The sequence below is a fragment of the Neopelma chrysocephalum genome, unplaced genomic scaffold (genome assembly GCF_003984885.1).
Source record: "Neopelma chrysocephalum unplaced genomic scaffold, ASM398488v2 Primary Assembly neopelma1_124, whole genome shotgun sequence".
NCBI lineage: Eukaryota > Metazoa > Chordata > Aves > Passeriformes > Pipridae > Neopelma > Neopelma chrysocephalum.
The window spans coordinates 1,972,939-1,988,916 of NW_020897786.1; the positions used below are offsets into that span (position 1 = coordinate 1,972,939).

At 56.8% G+C, this 15,978-nt stretch overlaps 2 protein-coding genes across 10 annotated transcripts; one reads left to right on the forward strand and one right to left on the reverse strand.

Annotated features, from left to right (window-relative positions):
- Positions 1–4,316: 4,316 nt before the first annotated feature.
- On the forward strand, positions 4,317–8,288 carry CPLX3 (complexin 3). Of its 4 annotated transcripts, XM_027698144.1 has the most exons (5): positions 4,317–4,704; positions 5,319–5,545; positions 5,875–5,962; positions 7,131–7,363; positions 8,135–8,288. In XM_027698144.1, exons 2-4 carry the CDS (start codon positions 5,385–5,387, stop codon positions 7,353–7,355), a joined length of 474 nt encoding a protein of 157 aa, XP_027553945.1. In that variant the 5' UTR covers positions 4,317–4,704; positions 5,319–5,384; the 3' UTR covers positions 7,356–7,363; positions 8,135–8,288. The 4 variants fall into 4 exon arrangements, with proteins under 4 accessions (XP_027553945.1, XP_027553944.1, XP_027553946.1 ...); XM_027698143.1 differs by having other exon boundaries at positions 4,318–4,704; positions 7,131–8,288; XM_027698145.1 differs by having other exon boundaries at positions 4,318–4,649; positions 7,131–8,288.
- A 3,009-nt stretch (positions 8,289–11,297) lies between these two features.
- On the reverse strand, positions 11,298–15,716 carry ULK3 (unc-51 like kinase 3). Of its 6 annotated transcripts, none has more exons than XM_027698110.1 (16): positions 15,565–15,716; positions 15,172–15,312; positions 14,871–14,991; positions 14,681–14,785; positions 14,459–14,602; positions 14,286–14,368; positions 14,014–14,169; positions 13,832–13,937; positions 13,678–13,718; positions 13,487–13,589; positions 13,310–13,374; positions 13,112–13,190; positions 12,982–13,022; positions 12,727–12,900; positions 12,419–12,523; positions 11,298–11,612 (listed from the first exon to the last, which is right to left on the reverse strand). In XM_027698110.1, the coding sequence occupies exons 1-16, from the start codon at positions 15,664–15,666 to the stop codon at positions 11,412–11,414; spliced, it is 1,767 nt and encodes a 588-aa protein (XP_027553911.1). In that variant the 5' UTR covers positions 15,667–15,716; the 3' UTR covers positions 11,298–11,411. The 6 variants fall into 6 exon arrangements, 5 of the variants coding, with proteins under 5 accessions (XP_027553911.1, XP_027553913.1, XP_027553912.1 ...); XM_027698112.1 differs by having other exon boundaries at positions 15,172–15,271; positions 15,565–15,671; XM_027698111.1 differs by lacking the exon at positions 11,298–11,612 and adding an exon at positions 11,632–11,790.
- Between the last annotated feature and the right edge of the window lie 262 nt (positions 15,717–15,978).

The following is a 15,978-nucleotide window of genomic DNA, read 5'->3' on the forward strand; positions in this document are numbered from 1 at the left end:
TGGAGCACGGGCTTCCCAACCCCTGGCATCCCTCTCCAGCATCTGTGCGCTGCCGGCATCTCCTCCCCCTCCACGATCCACTTTATCTCAAGGGCTATTTTTAGCATGACGTACAAAGCCATTCCCATCACCGTTCCATGTCGTTCACCTCTTCAGCTCCTCTCTCTCTATCTGTTTTTTTTTTTTATCTTCTGAGCACTCCAGGAAATGAAGGCAAGGCTGGGAAGATCCCCCGTGGGAATGCTGCCTGCGTGTGTGGCCGTGTGTGTGTTTCAGCTGGCGTGTGCCTTTGCTCCAGGCTTGCTCTCCACCACCGGCACGAAGCAGCACATGGTCTCCCCATGTGCCTGTTTACATGCTCTGTATGTCTGTCCGGGTGGATTTGTGTCACCGCTTGGTGCAGACACTGCCATGGGAGCCCCCCCTTCATCCCAACCACCTCCCTCTTCTTCCTCACCCCCCACAGCACCCCTTCTCCCGGCAGGACTGGCAATCACCTGGCTCTCTGCTATGACTTGCTTCCCCTCCTCTTCTGCTAAAGCACTCACAGCACCCCCAAACAGCCCATCCCTCGGGACAGGGGCTGTATGTCCTGTATGACAGGACCATTCCCACCCCAAACTCATATCCCTCAGGATGTATGTCCTGTGTGATAGGACCATTCCCACCCCAAACCTCCCAAAACCCAGCAGCGATGAGTCTGGGCAGCCCCATGCTCACTGACATGACGATGAGACCAGAGGATTCTAAGGGAATTGGGGGGGACATCCCAACAGCATCCACACTCCTGGCTTCCCTTCCCAGGGACCACTCAGGGGCTCCCAGGGGATGCTCTCCCAGGGCAGGAAGAGGGTGAGGAGGTGTGTGCACTGAGATTTTTTTCATCCTTTGGTGATGACAACAGATTTTGGGAACTTAAAATCTTGGTTCTATAGGAGTGGGAAGGCTTTCCATGGGGACAGCCTCCCTAGGTCAGGAAAAGGCAGCTTTGGTTTCATTTCCATACCAAGCTTCCTGTTGCGCTGCTGTCCATCTTCCTCAGCCAAGGCAAAGTCCAGCATTATGGAATTCTGTTCAAGTAACATGCAGGAATTCATTTTGTTTGGTAGTTTACAACACCCTTATCCTAAACTTTCTTTATACCCTCTGTCAGTGACACGGTAGCACTTTGATCCCAGTAAGGGATCTCCTAGAAGGGATCCCATAGCCCTCTGAAGGGATGTTTTGCTCAAGACCTTGAACTCTTAGGAGCTGGTGATCCATGACAGCACTGCAACCATCTGGATAGATGTCACCATGCCTAATCCCTGTGCCCAGAGCAGCGAGGGGCACAGCAAGGTATCCCTGTCCCCATCCCATTGGAGCACCCCCATTAGCAGGTGGGAAGAGAGAGGTGACTCTGCCCCTGCACCCGGGGTCAGGGCTGAGCGCAGTGATCCCTGTGGTGGCAGTGCCTGTCCCCATCACCAGAAGTGACAATCAGCTGCTGAGCACTGGTGTGACGTCCCCAGCAGCAGGCTGCCTGCTTTCTTTGGAAATGCCGTCTCCTTTCCTCCCCGTCATGGCTCCAGCACACACACATGTAGCTTTCCAGGATTCCTTCACCTGCTCAGGGTCTTCAAAGGTTTAAACCTTTATGTTTCCTGGATTTTAGGCTGACAGGGATCAGATAGGCCTTTTGATGGCCGTATTGCCATGGCACTGCAGCTCAAGGTCACCAAGCCTTCCCCCTCCCCTCTACAATCTGTGGGATCACTCCAGGAACCAGCCACTCCAGGGCCATTCAGGGATCTCTGGAGCATCATATAAAACCCTGGTTGTGGTAACTGTGCCCTTGGAGCCAGTTATGTAGAAAGAAGAGCTGGAACGATCCCTCTCACCATGGCGGAGGGAACTGCTTGCATCCAATTTAAATCAGGTGTCAACGCTGAGAGAGGATCCTCTTAACTTCCACCGTCTTGTCTGAGGCTGCGATGGGGGGATGTCTCATCTCCCTCCCGTCTAATCCTTGGAGATGTGTGATATAGCATAAGCTAATATAATGGGTCATGCAAGGATTTACATCTCATTACGACAGGTTAGAGTCCTGTGAGGATGGATGACTCATCCTTACTTGAATATATTTCAGGGATAAGGAACAGTTCAGCTGCCCAAGGAAAAGCAAATGGGGAAATCAACTACCTTGAAGCATCATTTACCAGCTCATTGCACCCTCTGATTGTCCCCTCATCTCTACCTCCAGGTGGGACACTGGCCTCTCCGAGAAAAGGCAAAGGGATGGGAGAGATGCAAAACCTTCTTGGAGGTCCTTTCCTTTGCCTTTCGCTCCATCCCTAAAAAACCTGGGTTGCAAGAGGCTGCAAAACTCAACCTCATGGTCCCCCTCCATGGGGTACATCCATCTCCTGGTGAGCGAGCATCCCGAGGGACCAGATCCAAAGCACTGCCAGGAACAGCATGCTTGTTTTCACCTAGTTGCCTTGGCCAAGCATTTCTGCTCATCAGGAGCTGTTTGCTCTTAGTTCCTCAGACAGGGAGGCTCCGTGGGAGCTGACCCATCTAACCCAGCTGGAAAAAATCGGTCCTGACTTCCAGTCTCTTATTGTTAATGGATGCTGAGAGAGAAATCTGGAGTGAGCAAAGCTCCCAGGACCAGCTGCATCCAAAGTCTGCTCTGCACCCACCCAAGGCTCAGACCTGCCCAGAACTCAAGGACACGAGCAGGGATGCTTTTCCTTCTCCCTGTCCCTCTTTTCACCCAGACTGACAGCTGGAACATGACCATGCTGTTGGCAATGGGACATGGGCTCCCAGCCTATTTTTAAGCAGGCTGTGGCAGTTCATTGCGGGTTAAAATTCATTTTCCATGGGTTTTCCATGGGAAAATGCTCAGGGGGAGCTGCAGATAGGTGTGAAAAGTAAAAGTCATCACTTCAAACAGTTGGGAGGACTCCTGAGCTGCCAGCTGGGGGTGAGCAGCAGCCACAGGGGGTGATGCTGGAGTTGTGCCAAATGGCACCTTGAAGAGATCTACCCCATCCCAGTGGCAATTTGCACATTTGGATAAACTCAAGGGAACTGCTGGCATCATTCAAGGGTCTCTGCTCCGCCAGGAGAGCGTTTGCCAGGACAAAAGGTCCCCTTTTGTCACCTCTGAAAGGGTGTTCCTATCCTTAACAGCAGCAGTCACTGCCGAACTGCTGACCAGATTCTCATCCAAGGAAAATACATTATTTTTTAATCTATTTTCTTCTTAAGATATAATTTTCCCTTGGACAGGGGGGGAATGGGAGGATATGGGCCGATTCCCTCTCCCTCTGTCACTCTGTTCTATCACTCCACAGCTGTTCCATCGTTTTAATCTGCAGAGATTGTCTTTAGATTTCAGAAATGAAATTATTTCCTGCAAGCTGGGATTGGGGTTTGGATCCATGCTCATTTTTCATGAACAGAGAAGAAAAAAGGGAGAAATGTCTGTTAAAGCCAGGCTGGCCATCTGGAAAGGGAAATGTTGCTGCTGCCATTAATTGCTCACTCCCCAAGGTCTGGAATACGCCTGAAGTCAAAGGGAAGAGCAGGAGTGAGAGTGGGGATGGAGAGACCGAGGGAATGATGCAACAAAATCAATGCCTGCTCCATCCTCCTGATTTAGGTGATTGATGAACTCGTGGGCATCTGGGTTGTGGGAACTGAGAGCAGCTTTAATACTAATTAATATTATAAAATCATGGAATCATAGAATCACAGAATGGTTTAGGTCAGAAGAGACCTTAAAACTGATCTTATTCCAATCTCCTGCCACGGGCAGGGACACCTTCCACTAGACCAAACCCTGTCCAGCCTGAATTTGAACACTTTCAGAGATGGGAATACTTCCGTGGATATCATTAATGGGAAAAAGGGGAGGGAGCGTTCTGAGCCAGCCCTTTGATAGACGAGCAAACCGTTGTGACTCGTGCATGGTACATATACTGAGTGTCAAGCCCGGCTTTTCCGCCCGCCAGACCGAAGGATGGGGAATAGAGTGAGAAAAAGGCGCTTGGGCGGGTTTGCATCTCGGCGGGATGAAGCAGCCGGGAATCATGGAGCGGAGGGTGTCCCGGGGGCTCCCCGCCCCCACCGTGGCTGCATCCACCCCCGGTGCCCCTGCGGGGGGGTCTCTGGGGGCTCCTTCTTCCCTCGGGAGTGGCGGGACTCTCGGTGCCCCCGGCGTGGGTCGGGACGGCGGCAGCTCCGCCCGGCGGAGGGCGGTGGGGCCGGGCGGGAGGCGGTGCCGCCGCCGCCGTGCAGGGACACACACACCGGAGCTGTGCGAGCCCCGGTGCTGCAGCGCCCGCCGCTCCGCTCCGCTCCCAGCCGGGACCGGCTCCGCCATGGGCGACGGGGCGGCGCGGCCCCGCTGAGCCCCGGACACCCCGGCACCCCGGCAACTCCGGCATCCCGGCAACTCCAGCGTCCCACACTCCGGCATCCCGGGAACTCGGTACTTCGGCAGCCCGGCAGCTCCCCTCCGCTGACCTCGGCATCCCCGGAGCTCGGGACTCCGCTGACCAGGGAACTCACATCCACAGCATCTCAGCTCCCCGGGAACTTCGGTCCGCTGATCCCAGGTCCTCCATCACTCGATACTCCAGCATCCCGGGAACTCGGTACTCCACCGCCCCGGCAACTCCGCTGCGCTGACCTCGGCTCCCCGGGAATTCGGTACTCCGTCATCCCGGGAATTCATCTGCGCTGACCCCTGCTCCTCCATAACCCCGTGCCCCAGCTCCCCGGGAACTCAGGTCCCCTGTCCCGGGTCCTCCACCACCCAGTACCCTGGCAACCCGGGAATTTAGTACTCCACTGATCCCGGCTCACGGGGAACTCGGTACTCGGTCATCCCGGGAATTCATCTGTGCTGATCCCATCTTTCGAAAACCCCGTACCACAGCTCCATGGGAACTCAGCTCTGCTGACCCCGGCTCCTCCATAACCCAGTACCCCAGCTTCCTGGGGATTCATCTCCACTGACCCCAGCTCCTCCATAACCTGGTAGCCCAGCTCCCTGGGCACTCTCCGGGCTCAGCTCCCCTGGAACTCATCTCTGCTGACCCCAGCTCCTCCATAACCAGGTACACCGGCTCCCCAGGAGCTTCCATCCGCAGCACTCCGGCTTCCCGACAGCTCCCTAATCCCAGCACCCCAGCACCGACCATACCCCGGCTCCCTGGTGCTCCAGCTCCCTCTTAGCCCCGTTCCTCGGGCTCCCATAACTGCATCCCCATCTTCCCTACTCCTTGTACCCCGGATCCCCCAATTAACCCCGGTTCTCCCAGCTCCACAGCTGCTGTGCCCGCCCGCTCCCCGGCCCCCAGGCTCCCGGGGCCCCTGGAACCGAGGCCATGGCGTTCATGGTGAAGAGCATGGTGGGGGGGCAGCTGAAGAATCTGACGGGAGGCCTTGGCGGCGAGGAGAAGAGTGAGGGCGAGAAGTCTCCGGCCGAGGCACAGGGCATGACCCGTGAGGAGTACGAGGAATATCAACGGCAGCTGGTGGAGGAGAAGTGAGTGCGACTGGCACAGGGACGGGCTCGACCCTCAGGGTCCCCGAGGGAAGGGGGTGCTCCCGCTGCAGTCCCCTATCCCATACGTGGGAGCTGGGGAGAGCCAGTACCGGGGACAGCAGGACCGTGAGGGAGTTTAATGAGCCCCCTAATCCCTTAATCCGCTTCCTTGCCCGGGAGATGGGATTGTTTTCTCCTTTCAGGCTGTGCTGGGGGGAGGAAATTGTGGGCACTTTTCAGAGACAATGGGGGATGCTGAGGTTGGGGGGATGTGCAAACCCAAGGATGGGGGGCACAGGCTGTTGGTAACAGCCCCGTGTGGTTCACAGGATGGAGAGAGATGCCCAGTTTGCCCAGCGCAAGGCGGAGAGAGCCACGGTCAGGTCCCACTTCCGAGACAAGTACAGGCTCCCCAAGGTACGGCTGTGCTGGAAATGGGGGGGGGGGGAGGAGAGGGGAGGGCACATGGGGAGTCAAAGCCCAAATGCAAAACATCCTTCTCCCCAAATTTTGGCCCCTTCCCGTCATCCCTGAACACCGCAGACCACCAGACCCTGACTTGATCCCCCTCTGCCCCACTTTTGTTCCCTAAATCCAGTTGGATGAGGGAAAGCCACCTTCACCCCAGACTCCCTGGAGCTGGGAGCAGAGCCAGGGTTACACTTTCCTGGCTGGATTAGCCAGCTTCTCTCCCCAGATTATTTGGCAAATGTCTCCCACCTAGACTCCAATTTTGGAATTTCTGCCCAATGAACAATTCACTAAAAACAACTTAATCAAGGGAAAATTCAACCATTCTTAGAATTACTACAAGCTCTTCTCCCTCCAAACCCACCCTTTATTCAGGAAGAGTCTCTCAGCAGTGAATACTCCAAATTGGAGCCGGGCTAATATTAGTTCTGAAGGGCCAGCTAAGCCAAGTGAGATTGTTCTGATTGTTTGGCGTTGTTCAGCCAGCCTGGATTCACACCCCCCTGCTTCCCATCCCCTTTTATCACCAGGAAATAAACAGCCAGAGATTTTCTTTTTCCTCCTACCGAAAGCCAGAAAAGGCAGAGAAAGAAAAGATGCAGATTTTTTTATTCTCTAGGGAAAATAGGGATTTGTTTGGAGCTGGCCCCACAGTCCTTTCTCTGTTTTCTCGTGCTTGAAATGTCCCTTCTCATCTTTTGACAAGTTTCTTCTGCTTATTCCTGATCCCGCTTGGCAGCTGGGCTGCCTCATCCAGAGTCTCCCCATGGCTCTTGGCGCAGAACTGATCCCGATCGCCGGTGGGAGCAGTTGTTAGGCATACGTGTAGCTTAATTAGGTGCCTAAACCCCCCACAGTGCATGCTGAAAACCAGTTTATACTGGTGCTGTGCATGGGTTTTCATCTCAGCTCTTGCTGTGAGCGCCCAGGCTCGGCTCAGCTATGTCCCCTCTGGATCAGCATCCCACCCTCAGCCCCAGGGACCTGCCCACACGGACCTTAAAATAGGAAGATAGCCCAAAGCCCCTGCTGTGACATGCCCCTGAACATGCTTCCAGAAGCCCCCTTCCCACTGTGACATCCCCCCTCCTGACTCTCTCCCGGCCCATTCCAGAACGAAACGGACGACAACCAGATCCAGCTGGTGGGAGGTGACGTGGAGCTGCCCAAGGAGCTGGCCAAGATGATCGAGCAGGACAACGAGGAGGAGGAAGAGAAGAACTCGGTTATTGGTCAGCTCAGCAACATCCAGAACCTGGACCTTGATTCCTTGAAGGACAAAGCTTCAGCCACGCTAGAGGACCTGAAGCAATCGGCGGAAAAATGCGCCGTGATGTAACGGGGCCGGTGCGACAGCGGGGGAGCAGGGAGGGGATGCAGCGAAGGGTCTGACGGGGGCTGCTGCCAGCGGCAGGGACCCCACCAATGTTGTCACCCTTGCCGTGTGTCACTCGGGTCCTCCTGAACCGTGTGACCCCTTGAGTCCCTGACCCAGGTGTTCCTGCTGTGTGGTGTTTGTTTTGTTCTCTGGTCTGAGGTTAGAGCAAAAAGCCAGCATGTCCCCCTGTATCCCAATGCCTCCTCCTGTGCCCGTGGCACCGGGTGTCCTTAGCCAGAGCCGGGGCAATAGCAAGGAAGGAAAATGACCTTGGAGTGTTATTGGCCCCTGTCAGTGTGGGAAGGACCGTGTGTGGTGGTCATATGCCATGTCTCTGCCTCCACATTTCCACCCAACCTCCTAGAAATGACTGGGAGGCTCCAATTTGCTTCGCAAGGACGAGGCATGGTGCGGAACACCCTCCTTCCCTGCATCCCGTACCCATCACATGAGAAATAACATCCTGTCCGTGCAAGGAACACCAACTCCCTCTGACCTTGAGGGCTCCTCTAAAGGAGCCAGCCAGGAAGGACCTGCTATATAACCTGCTATATGATCCCATTCATCCCTGTGGGAAGGGGGGTGTTGAGGTCCAGAAGGCTGAAGCCTGAATTAACACCAGAGAGGAAAAAAACTCCTCCCTGGTGCTCAGCTGAGCCCACACCAGCCCTTCCCTGGAGCAGTGGTGTACACCATCCCTCTCCTGGGGTGGGATCCACTTCTGTCCTTGTTCCTTCCAGGAGAAGAACAAAGTGATAAGGAAAGATCTCCTTCTCCTCCCCCTCCATCGTGCTGTAGCTGTGCGCTGTGCTCGGTTGAGTGTCCCTCCACCTCCTGTGCTATCCCCATGCCATGGTACTGTTATAACCGGTGGAATAAATACCAGGAGATGTCTATGCATTTATTTTTCTCCTCAAGCTCTATTCTCCTGATCAAGGTTTTGGGGTGCCCCTTTACAAAGCAAGGACGGGAGCTCGAGGGAGAAACATCCCAAAGAAAGCATCGCTTCTGGTTGTGGTCACATTTGGGACCAAAGGGATGCCACAAGTGGCTTGTTGTTGGCAGTCGGGTTTAAAAGCAAACAAAATTCCCATTTTTTCACAGGTTTTTGGCTATTTTAATATGAAACCTTCAGAACACTCAGTCTCGGACACTGTGGGGTGTCTGCAGTGCTGCTCTGAGCAAGGACACATCTCTGCAGGGATGAGCCCATGATAAGTATAGGTGTGACTCCCAGGCGAAACAGCTCCAGCCAGATGGCATCCCGGCAGGCAGTGGGCTCCTGCGGCGAGGCTTCCTAGAAAAACCTGGCATGAGCTAGGAATTTATCACTCCAAATCCCGAGGGAGCTGATTAACGGCACTTTGGTTTTGTGGGGGAGGTGGGTCATCCAGGAAAACACAGGAGAGGGTGCTGGGAAGCTGATATTGTTGTTATTGTTATTAATCATCATCATCATTACTGTTGTTATTATTAATATTATTAAGGACGCTGGATCAGGCCATGGCTGGGGCTGCTGGGCCAAGAGATTCCTTTCTGCCCCCAGCTCGCCATTTAGACTGTGCCAGGGCCAGGTAATTCTGGGAAATTCCTCATCTCCATCCCTTGGGAGGACAGACAGACAAAGGCAGCTCAGGTGCGATGCTCTGGCTGTGAGGACATACATCCTCATGACCCTCCAGCCCCAAGGACCAGGAGACCTGCCAGCAGTTCTGGGAACATCTGCCCCCAGGGATCCCAAATCCAGCCCCACACAGCACTGGGAGCTGGGGGAAAATGAGAGGGAAGATTGGCAGGAGCAGCTTTAGCTCTGAAAGGAGATCATACCTGATGAGGATCAGCCCAAGCTGATCTAATCCCCTACCAGGAAAGGGATAGCAGAAAGCAGGCACGGACTGAGCTGAGCCCTTGGCATTTAAATCCCAGGCTGATGGCGAGGCATGATCAATAAACATCACACGGGAGAGTGGGATCCCCACCAGAGCAGGGAGTCGTGGGGCTGGGGAATGCAGTCTTTCCGTTCATCCCACTCAAAACCAGCCAGGATTCTCTCCTCCACCTTTTCCTCTGCCCCCCTTCCCCTCTCCTCCATTCCCGACCCTTCAGCCTTGCTCCGTGCTCTCCCCCGGCCCACGTGCCACCACGCAAAGGCCGCGTGAAGCGCAGTGGGTTTATTTTAGGAGGCACCATGACCCCCAGGCATGTGAAAAGCAAAGCAGCACACGCTCCCCCCCGCCTGGCTCTGCGAGATGTGTTAAGCTTCAGCAAAGTGTTCCCAGCAAAGCGTTCAAAGCATTGGGAGCTCCGAGGATGCTCCGATCCTGCATCCCTGCTCCTGTGGCTGGATTGCTGCCTGTACCGGGGCGGAGAGGCTGAGATGGACGGACAAGAGTGTGGGATGGCGGGAGCAGGAGCAGGCCTTTTCCTTGCCCATCAAGAGATCCATCCCAGCTTCCAATGTTCCCTGCTGCCAGATCCTGAGCATCCCTGCAGCCAAATATCCTGGCTGCCTCTATGCCATACAACTGCTCCAGGCATCAACACACAGACTAAAAAACTTAAAGCAAAGAATCAGTGTGGATTAAAGCACAAAATGTACTTTTTCTCTTCTACACTCCCTGTATAATTCCCTCACCTATAGGGCCAGGATTGGGATGGATTTGTCCAAGTGAGCCCTTGCTGGCTGCTGAAGGATGCTGGCAGCAGGGAATCCTGTTGATAAAATAAAATAAATTTTACTGATCAAATAACATAAATTTTATTGACAGAACTCCTGCCCTCCTGCACCAGCCCCTTCCTTACCTGGCCACAGGATCTTCCTCCTTCCTGCTGTGGAGCCTGGGATGAAAAAGTGGCTTCCCCAATAGATTAAGCATTAAATGAGCAATTGTTAAAGTGCGGAAAAAATTGAGCCACCATGCAAGGCTGGGGGAATGTTCCTTCTTTTTGCAGGCAATTAAACTTCCCTGAGAGCTGCTGTGGGAAGGGATGGCCCCATCCATACAACTGCTGCTGGTCCAGCTACCGGGATTAATCCAGATTAAAGAGCCCTGGGAAAACCCAGGGTTGGTTCCACACACTGACCCAGCTCTCCCCAGCCCATTGAGTGTCTGAACTCACATCAACCCATGGGCTGGCACCACGAGTGTGACAACCCATCTGCCACCCCCGTGTCTCTCTTTGGGTGACAATCTGGCCCCAAGAGCCACGCCATGAGGGTTGGAAGAGCCCTTTTGGAGAGCTGGATGGTGGCATGGATGGGACCAGAGCACGGCAGCGCTCGCTCCTCCCTGTGAAGCTGAAGCCACGCTGAGTGACAGAGGCCACACTGCCAGGCTGGGGACTGCTCGCTCCCTGCCACTTCCCCTCCAGTCGGGGCGGTGACATTTGGGTAGCGCTCCGCCGAAAAGCCCTGATGCAGAAGAGACTCACATCCACCCCGACACAAAGCCAGGGCACCCCAAGCTCCATCACCCCGGGGGGAGCATCCGGAGCCTCGTCCTGCTTCCAAAGGCTCCAGAATCAGCCGCGCATAAAGGCAGACGCGATTATCCGCGCCGGCTGCTGCAGCCAGCCGGTGCAGCCATCCCCAGCGGCTCCGTGCTAGCCCCAGGCCCGGGGGAGGACGCGGGGTTGGAAAGCTCTTTAAAGCCTTGAGATATAATCTCTGCTCAGAATAATAAAAACATATAAAAATGCCTCGTCGCATCTGCCCAGGAAGCTCTTCACCGGCTTGGGCACGGAGCAGCCAGCACAGGGGCAGGATCTGGGGAGAAGGCTGTCTGAGGAAGAGCTTGGCTGGGGTCGTGGTTAAGAATATCCTTAGAACCCCCCAAAAAAATCCCCCCTCATCAATTGCTCCAGCCCCTCTGCCTTCCCTCCCGGCCCAGCCCGGTCCTTCTTCACCCGCCACAAAAATCTATTGGAGAAAACAAGATTTTACGTAACAGCTCGTGTCGTTCTGCTCTGTGTTTTCCATGCACACAAAAAATAAAAAGATGGGAAGTGAAAACAAGGTCAAACCTTGCTTTGGCTGCCTCGTGTCCCCAGGGAGCACGGGGAAGGAGAGCACCACTGGAGCAGAGGAGAGCACACCCTGGCTCTGCTCCTGGGGGACAGGGATGAGGGTCCCCAGCCCTCCTCGATGGCTCCAGGATCCCATGCTGGCTCTGGGTCCTGGGCTTGGCTGGAGACCCTCCTAGGGCTCAAATCACAAACCTGAGGGCGGAGGAGGTGGAGAAACCAAAATTAGCATTTATTAAAGACAATAAATTACATTCCCTTGAGATACAGAAGATTTTGAGACTAGTCCCTTGTTTTGCAGGACAGGTGGACCTCAGCTGCCCTGACAAGTGATTGCCAGAAATATGGTTTGGATCTTGGGGTTGTCAGAGCCCTGAGGAGCAGAGCAGAGCATGCAGGATGCCGAGGATGTCTGCCCCTGAGGGTGGTTGATTCCCGCTCATGTCAGACTCAGTCAGTCCCTGCTGAACACTGCTCACACGCATGACAATGATGATGCAGTCAGTACCTGCCAGACTCCAGGTTTGGAAACAAAAAGCCTCATTCCCAATGCTCCAGCAGTGAGAGGGAGGTATGGCTGGGCTGGGACAGTGCAAGGGGGTGCTGGAGGCTGGATGAGCCATGGTGGGTACAGAGGTAGAATGCTGGGTGAGGAAGGCACAGCAGAGCATCCCTGACCACCCCGAGCTCCCGGCTGGGATCCGTGGACCTGGGCTGTGCAGATGCTCCCCCAGAATTTGGGAGGTGGAAGAAACACCCAGCCAAAAAATCAGGGTGGATATTCTGCTGGAGCCCGGTGCCAAGATAAAAATACCCATCCCGTGGCAGCCAGCGGAGGGAATTAGAGTGGAATAACCCGCCCGCCGTGGAAGGGGAGGCTGCAGCAGCAGACGGTCGAGGCAGGGTCAGGAGGGAAACGAGCCCAGTGCCTGGGAGAGGAGGCAGATGGCCCTGTGGACCCCCCGGGGATTGGAGCCCGAGGGTGACTTCTGAGGTGTTACCCTGATGCGGCAGGGACGGAAGCCTCGTCTTTCCGACGGCATCTCTGCACAGGGCAGTGAGCAGCATCCACTGGCCGGCTCCTGGGAATCACTGCAAGGTACAGGCTGTGCCGGGGGACAGAGGGGACTCACCTGGCTGCACACACCACTGTCACCCTGTCCAGGTGGGCTCCCAGACTTGGATGACCCCATGCTGGGGGGAGACGACGGTGTGCGGGGTCGGGATCACCCGTGGGCAGGGATATCCTCATGGCTGTGGCAGCTGGAGGGATATTCCCCACCAGTCCCCTCCAAAAAGGGGGACTCACCACTCCGGACGGGCTCTGCCAGCGCCTCCTTGCCCATGGACTGTGCCTGCCGCATCTGCCAAGGGAGAGGAGAGTTTCCCAGCCTGTATCCTCGCTCAGCTCCAGACCCACACCCATCAACCGTACCTTGATCTGATCCTTCAGGTACTCAGCTCGGGCCATCAGCATCTGGATCTGGCAGAGAGAGAGAGATGACACAGTCTCTTTGGAGTCAGGTCAAGGGGGACAGGTGGGTGTCCCATGGCTGGCACTCACCTCCGCATGGAGCAGCTCCCGTCGCCGCCCTGCTGGCTCCGCTGCAGAGGAAAGAGGGATGTGCCACTGGATGAGGCATGGGAGCAGGATCCGCCCCTGCCCTCCAGCCCCCACCACAGCCCCAACTCACCAGCCAGGAGGAGCAGCAGCTCCCCCAGACTCTGCTGGTACAGCTCCAGGGCGTCACCATCATCCCCGCCTTCGTCCTCCTGCAAGAGATCCCAGGAGTTGGCTGCAGCTGGGGAGGATCCATCAGCTCCCTCCCCACCAGGTTTGCTCCTTCCCCTTCCACTTGAGGGAAGAGTGGGGCCCCAAACCCACCCCTCACCTTGGCCATGGCAGTTGAAGCCACTTCCAGCGCTGCGCAGAGCCGAGGCTTGTCCTTGGCCATCTCTGCAAGGAGACATGGCAATGGGGATTGCCCAAAACATTCACCCTTCAGCCCAAAACCCCACCAGTGCCCCCCAACCGCTCCAACACCAGGGGATCCCCGAAAATCCACCACCTTTAAGGAGCTCTCTAGCTGGGTTCCCTTTCTCCAGTAGGTTCTTGTTGCTGGAGTTGACCAAAGCCTTCAGCTCCTCTGCTCGGGAGATGTACTGCCCCATCTGTGCACATTTGGGGGGTGAGGGGATGTCACCGGGGGACAGAGGATGGGGGGGTGGCCCCTCACCTTCCCAGGGGTTTTTGGCTCACCTTGGCCCGGATGGCTTCTTTCCGCCGTGCATCGCTTTCATCTGCGGGGGAAGGAGACCAAACACTGGGGTGGGTGAGCTGAAAACTGACCTCTCCTGGGGTGCTGTCCCCCAAAACACACCCAGGGCACACAGAGCCCCCAAGGGGGACTCACAGTGCAGTGCTGGCACGAAATACTCCAGGGCTTTGCAGTAGAGGGAGAGGGCGGCGTTGGCATCCCTCTCTTGATCCTTCTTCACTGCCTCCACCACCAGGTCAGTCTGGGGGACACGAGGTGGGGCTCAAGGCTCAGCCTCCCCACATTCCCAGGGTGCAGCCCCCCAGCTCCCCGCTCACCGCCTTGCCCAGGCTCTCAGGGCCTGGGACGTGCTCCATGTCCACAAAGGGGTGGGCAAAGAAGCACTCGAAGGAGATGCGCTTCAGAGGGTCCCTCTCCAAGAGCTGTCCCAAGAGATCCCGGCATTCTGGGGAGAGCTGGGGTCGGCTGGGAAGCTGGGGAGGGAAGGGGCTGAGACCACTGACTGCTGTGAGAACCCATCCCATCCCAACCCAACCCAACCCATCCCATCCCATCCCATCCCATCCCACCCCATCCCATCCCACATTACCTTCACAACCCGGTCACTGCGAATCTTCTCCTCCAGCTCGGTGAAGGAGTGGGAAGCAAAGGGTGGCTCCCCAAAAAGTGCTTCTGCAGGAGGAGAAGGAGAATTGGGGGGAGTTGGAGAGGGAGAAACCTGCCCTGAGTGGACCCCCCGGGGAGATAAAAGCCAAAGCCCACCGTAAAGGATGACGCCCACCGACCACAGGTCTGCGCGGGCATCGTACTGCTGGCGACACACCATCTCAGGGGCCATGTAGAGGGGGGAGCCCCGCAGGACGTGCTTCTCATCCCACGGCGACATGTACTGCGCAAAGCCAAAATCTGGCAGGGAAAGGGCTCATGGAGGGACAAGGAGAAAGAATTCTCCCCCACCAGCCCCTCCCAGGGAGCTGCTCTGACCTGCCAGCTTCAGCTGGGGGTTCTCCGGCGTGCTCAGGAGGATGTTCTGTGGCTTGAGGTCCAGGTGGGAGATGTTGCGGTCGTGGAGGAACTTCAGGGCGCAGGCTGGGCGGGTGGACGGGCACATGGCAGTGTGGCCCTGCCCCAAAAAACCCCCAGGGAGGGTCCCCAACAGGGAGTGTGTCCTTACCGAGCTGCTGCAGGAAGATGCGTGCCACCTTCTCGGGGAGGATCCTGCGCATCCGGATGAAGCGGGAGAGGTCGCCCCCAGCGCAGAACTCCATGATCAGATAGATGTGGTCGCTGTCCCACTGCAAGGAAATAAGACCCCATCATGCTACACCAACCAGTTCCACCCACACAGGTTCGCCTGGACCAGTTTGCCCAGTTGCTGCCACCAAGCAACACTGATACAACCCCTGGGAAGCCGGGATGGACCCAAGCCAGAGCAGTTTTGGCTCAGAGCGCCCCCCAGGAAGCCCCCAGCCCACCTGGAAGTCCTTGAGCTCCACGATGTGCGGGTGGCGGATGGTCTTGAGGATCTCGATCTCTGTCAGCAGGTTCTCCACGGACGCCCGGTTCAGACTCCTCCTGCTCACACACTTGATGGCTACCACTTCACGCACGTCCCTCTGCCAAGGACGGGGGTAACCCTGCAGCCCCCCACCCAAACAGCCGTCCTGGGGTGCTCCCCCAGTCTGCCAGAGAAGAGGGGAGGAACCCTTGCGAGGGGGTGGCAGGTCCCAGGCTGGGGGCTGCAGGTCCCAGGCTGGGGCTGTAGGGGTTGTACCCCACGTGGAGGGCTGGAAAAGGGGGGGTCCCATGGGAGTGGCAGAGCAGATGGAGGGGCAGGAGGGGGATCCCCGCGGCGGGCCAGGCCCTACCTTCCTGAAGGCCTTATAGACGGTGGCGTAGGTGCCGGAGCCAAGGCGCTCGGTGAGGATGAACTCGTCCAGGCGCGGCGGGGCCCAGCCGGCCCCGGCCATGGCCCCTCTGGCCCCGGCACACGGGGGAGCCGGGACCAGCTTCCGCCTTCCCGGGGAGCCACGACCTTGGGCACGCCCCCGCCCCGCCCCGACGGTGTCACACACCGTCCCTGCTCCTCCCCGCCAGTGTCACACCGTCCCCGCCCCGACAGTGTCACACACCGTCCCTGCTCCTCCCCGACAGTGTCACCCACCTTCCCGGCCCCGACAGTGTCACACACTGTCCCCACCCCCCCCGACAGTGTCACCCACTGTCCCGGCCCCCCCCCGACAGTGTCACCCACTGTCCTGGCCCCGACAGTGTCACCCACT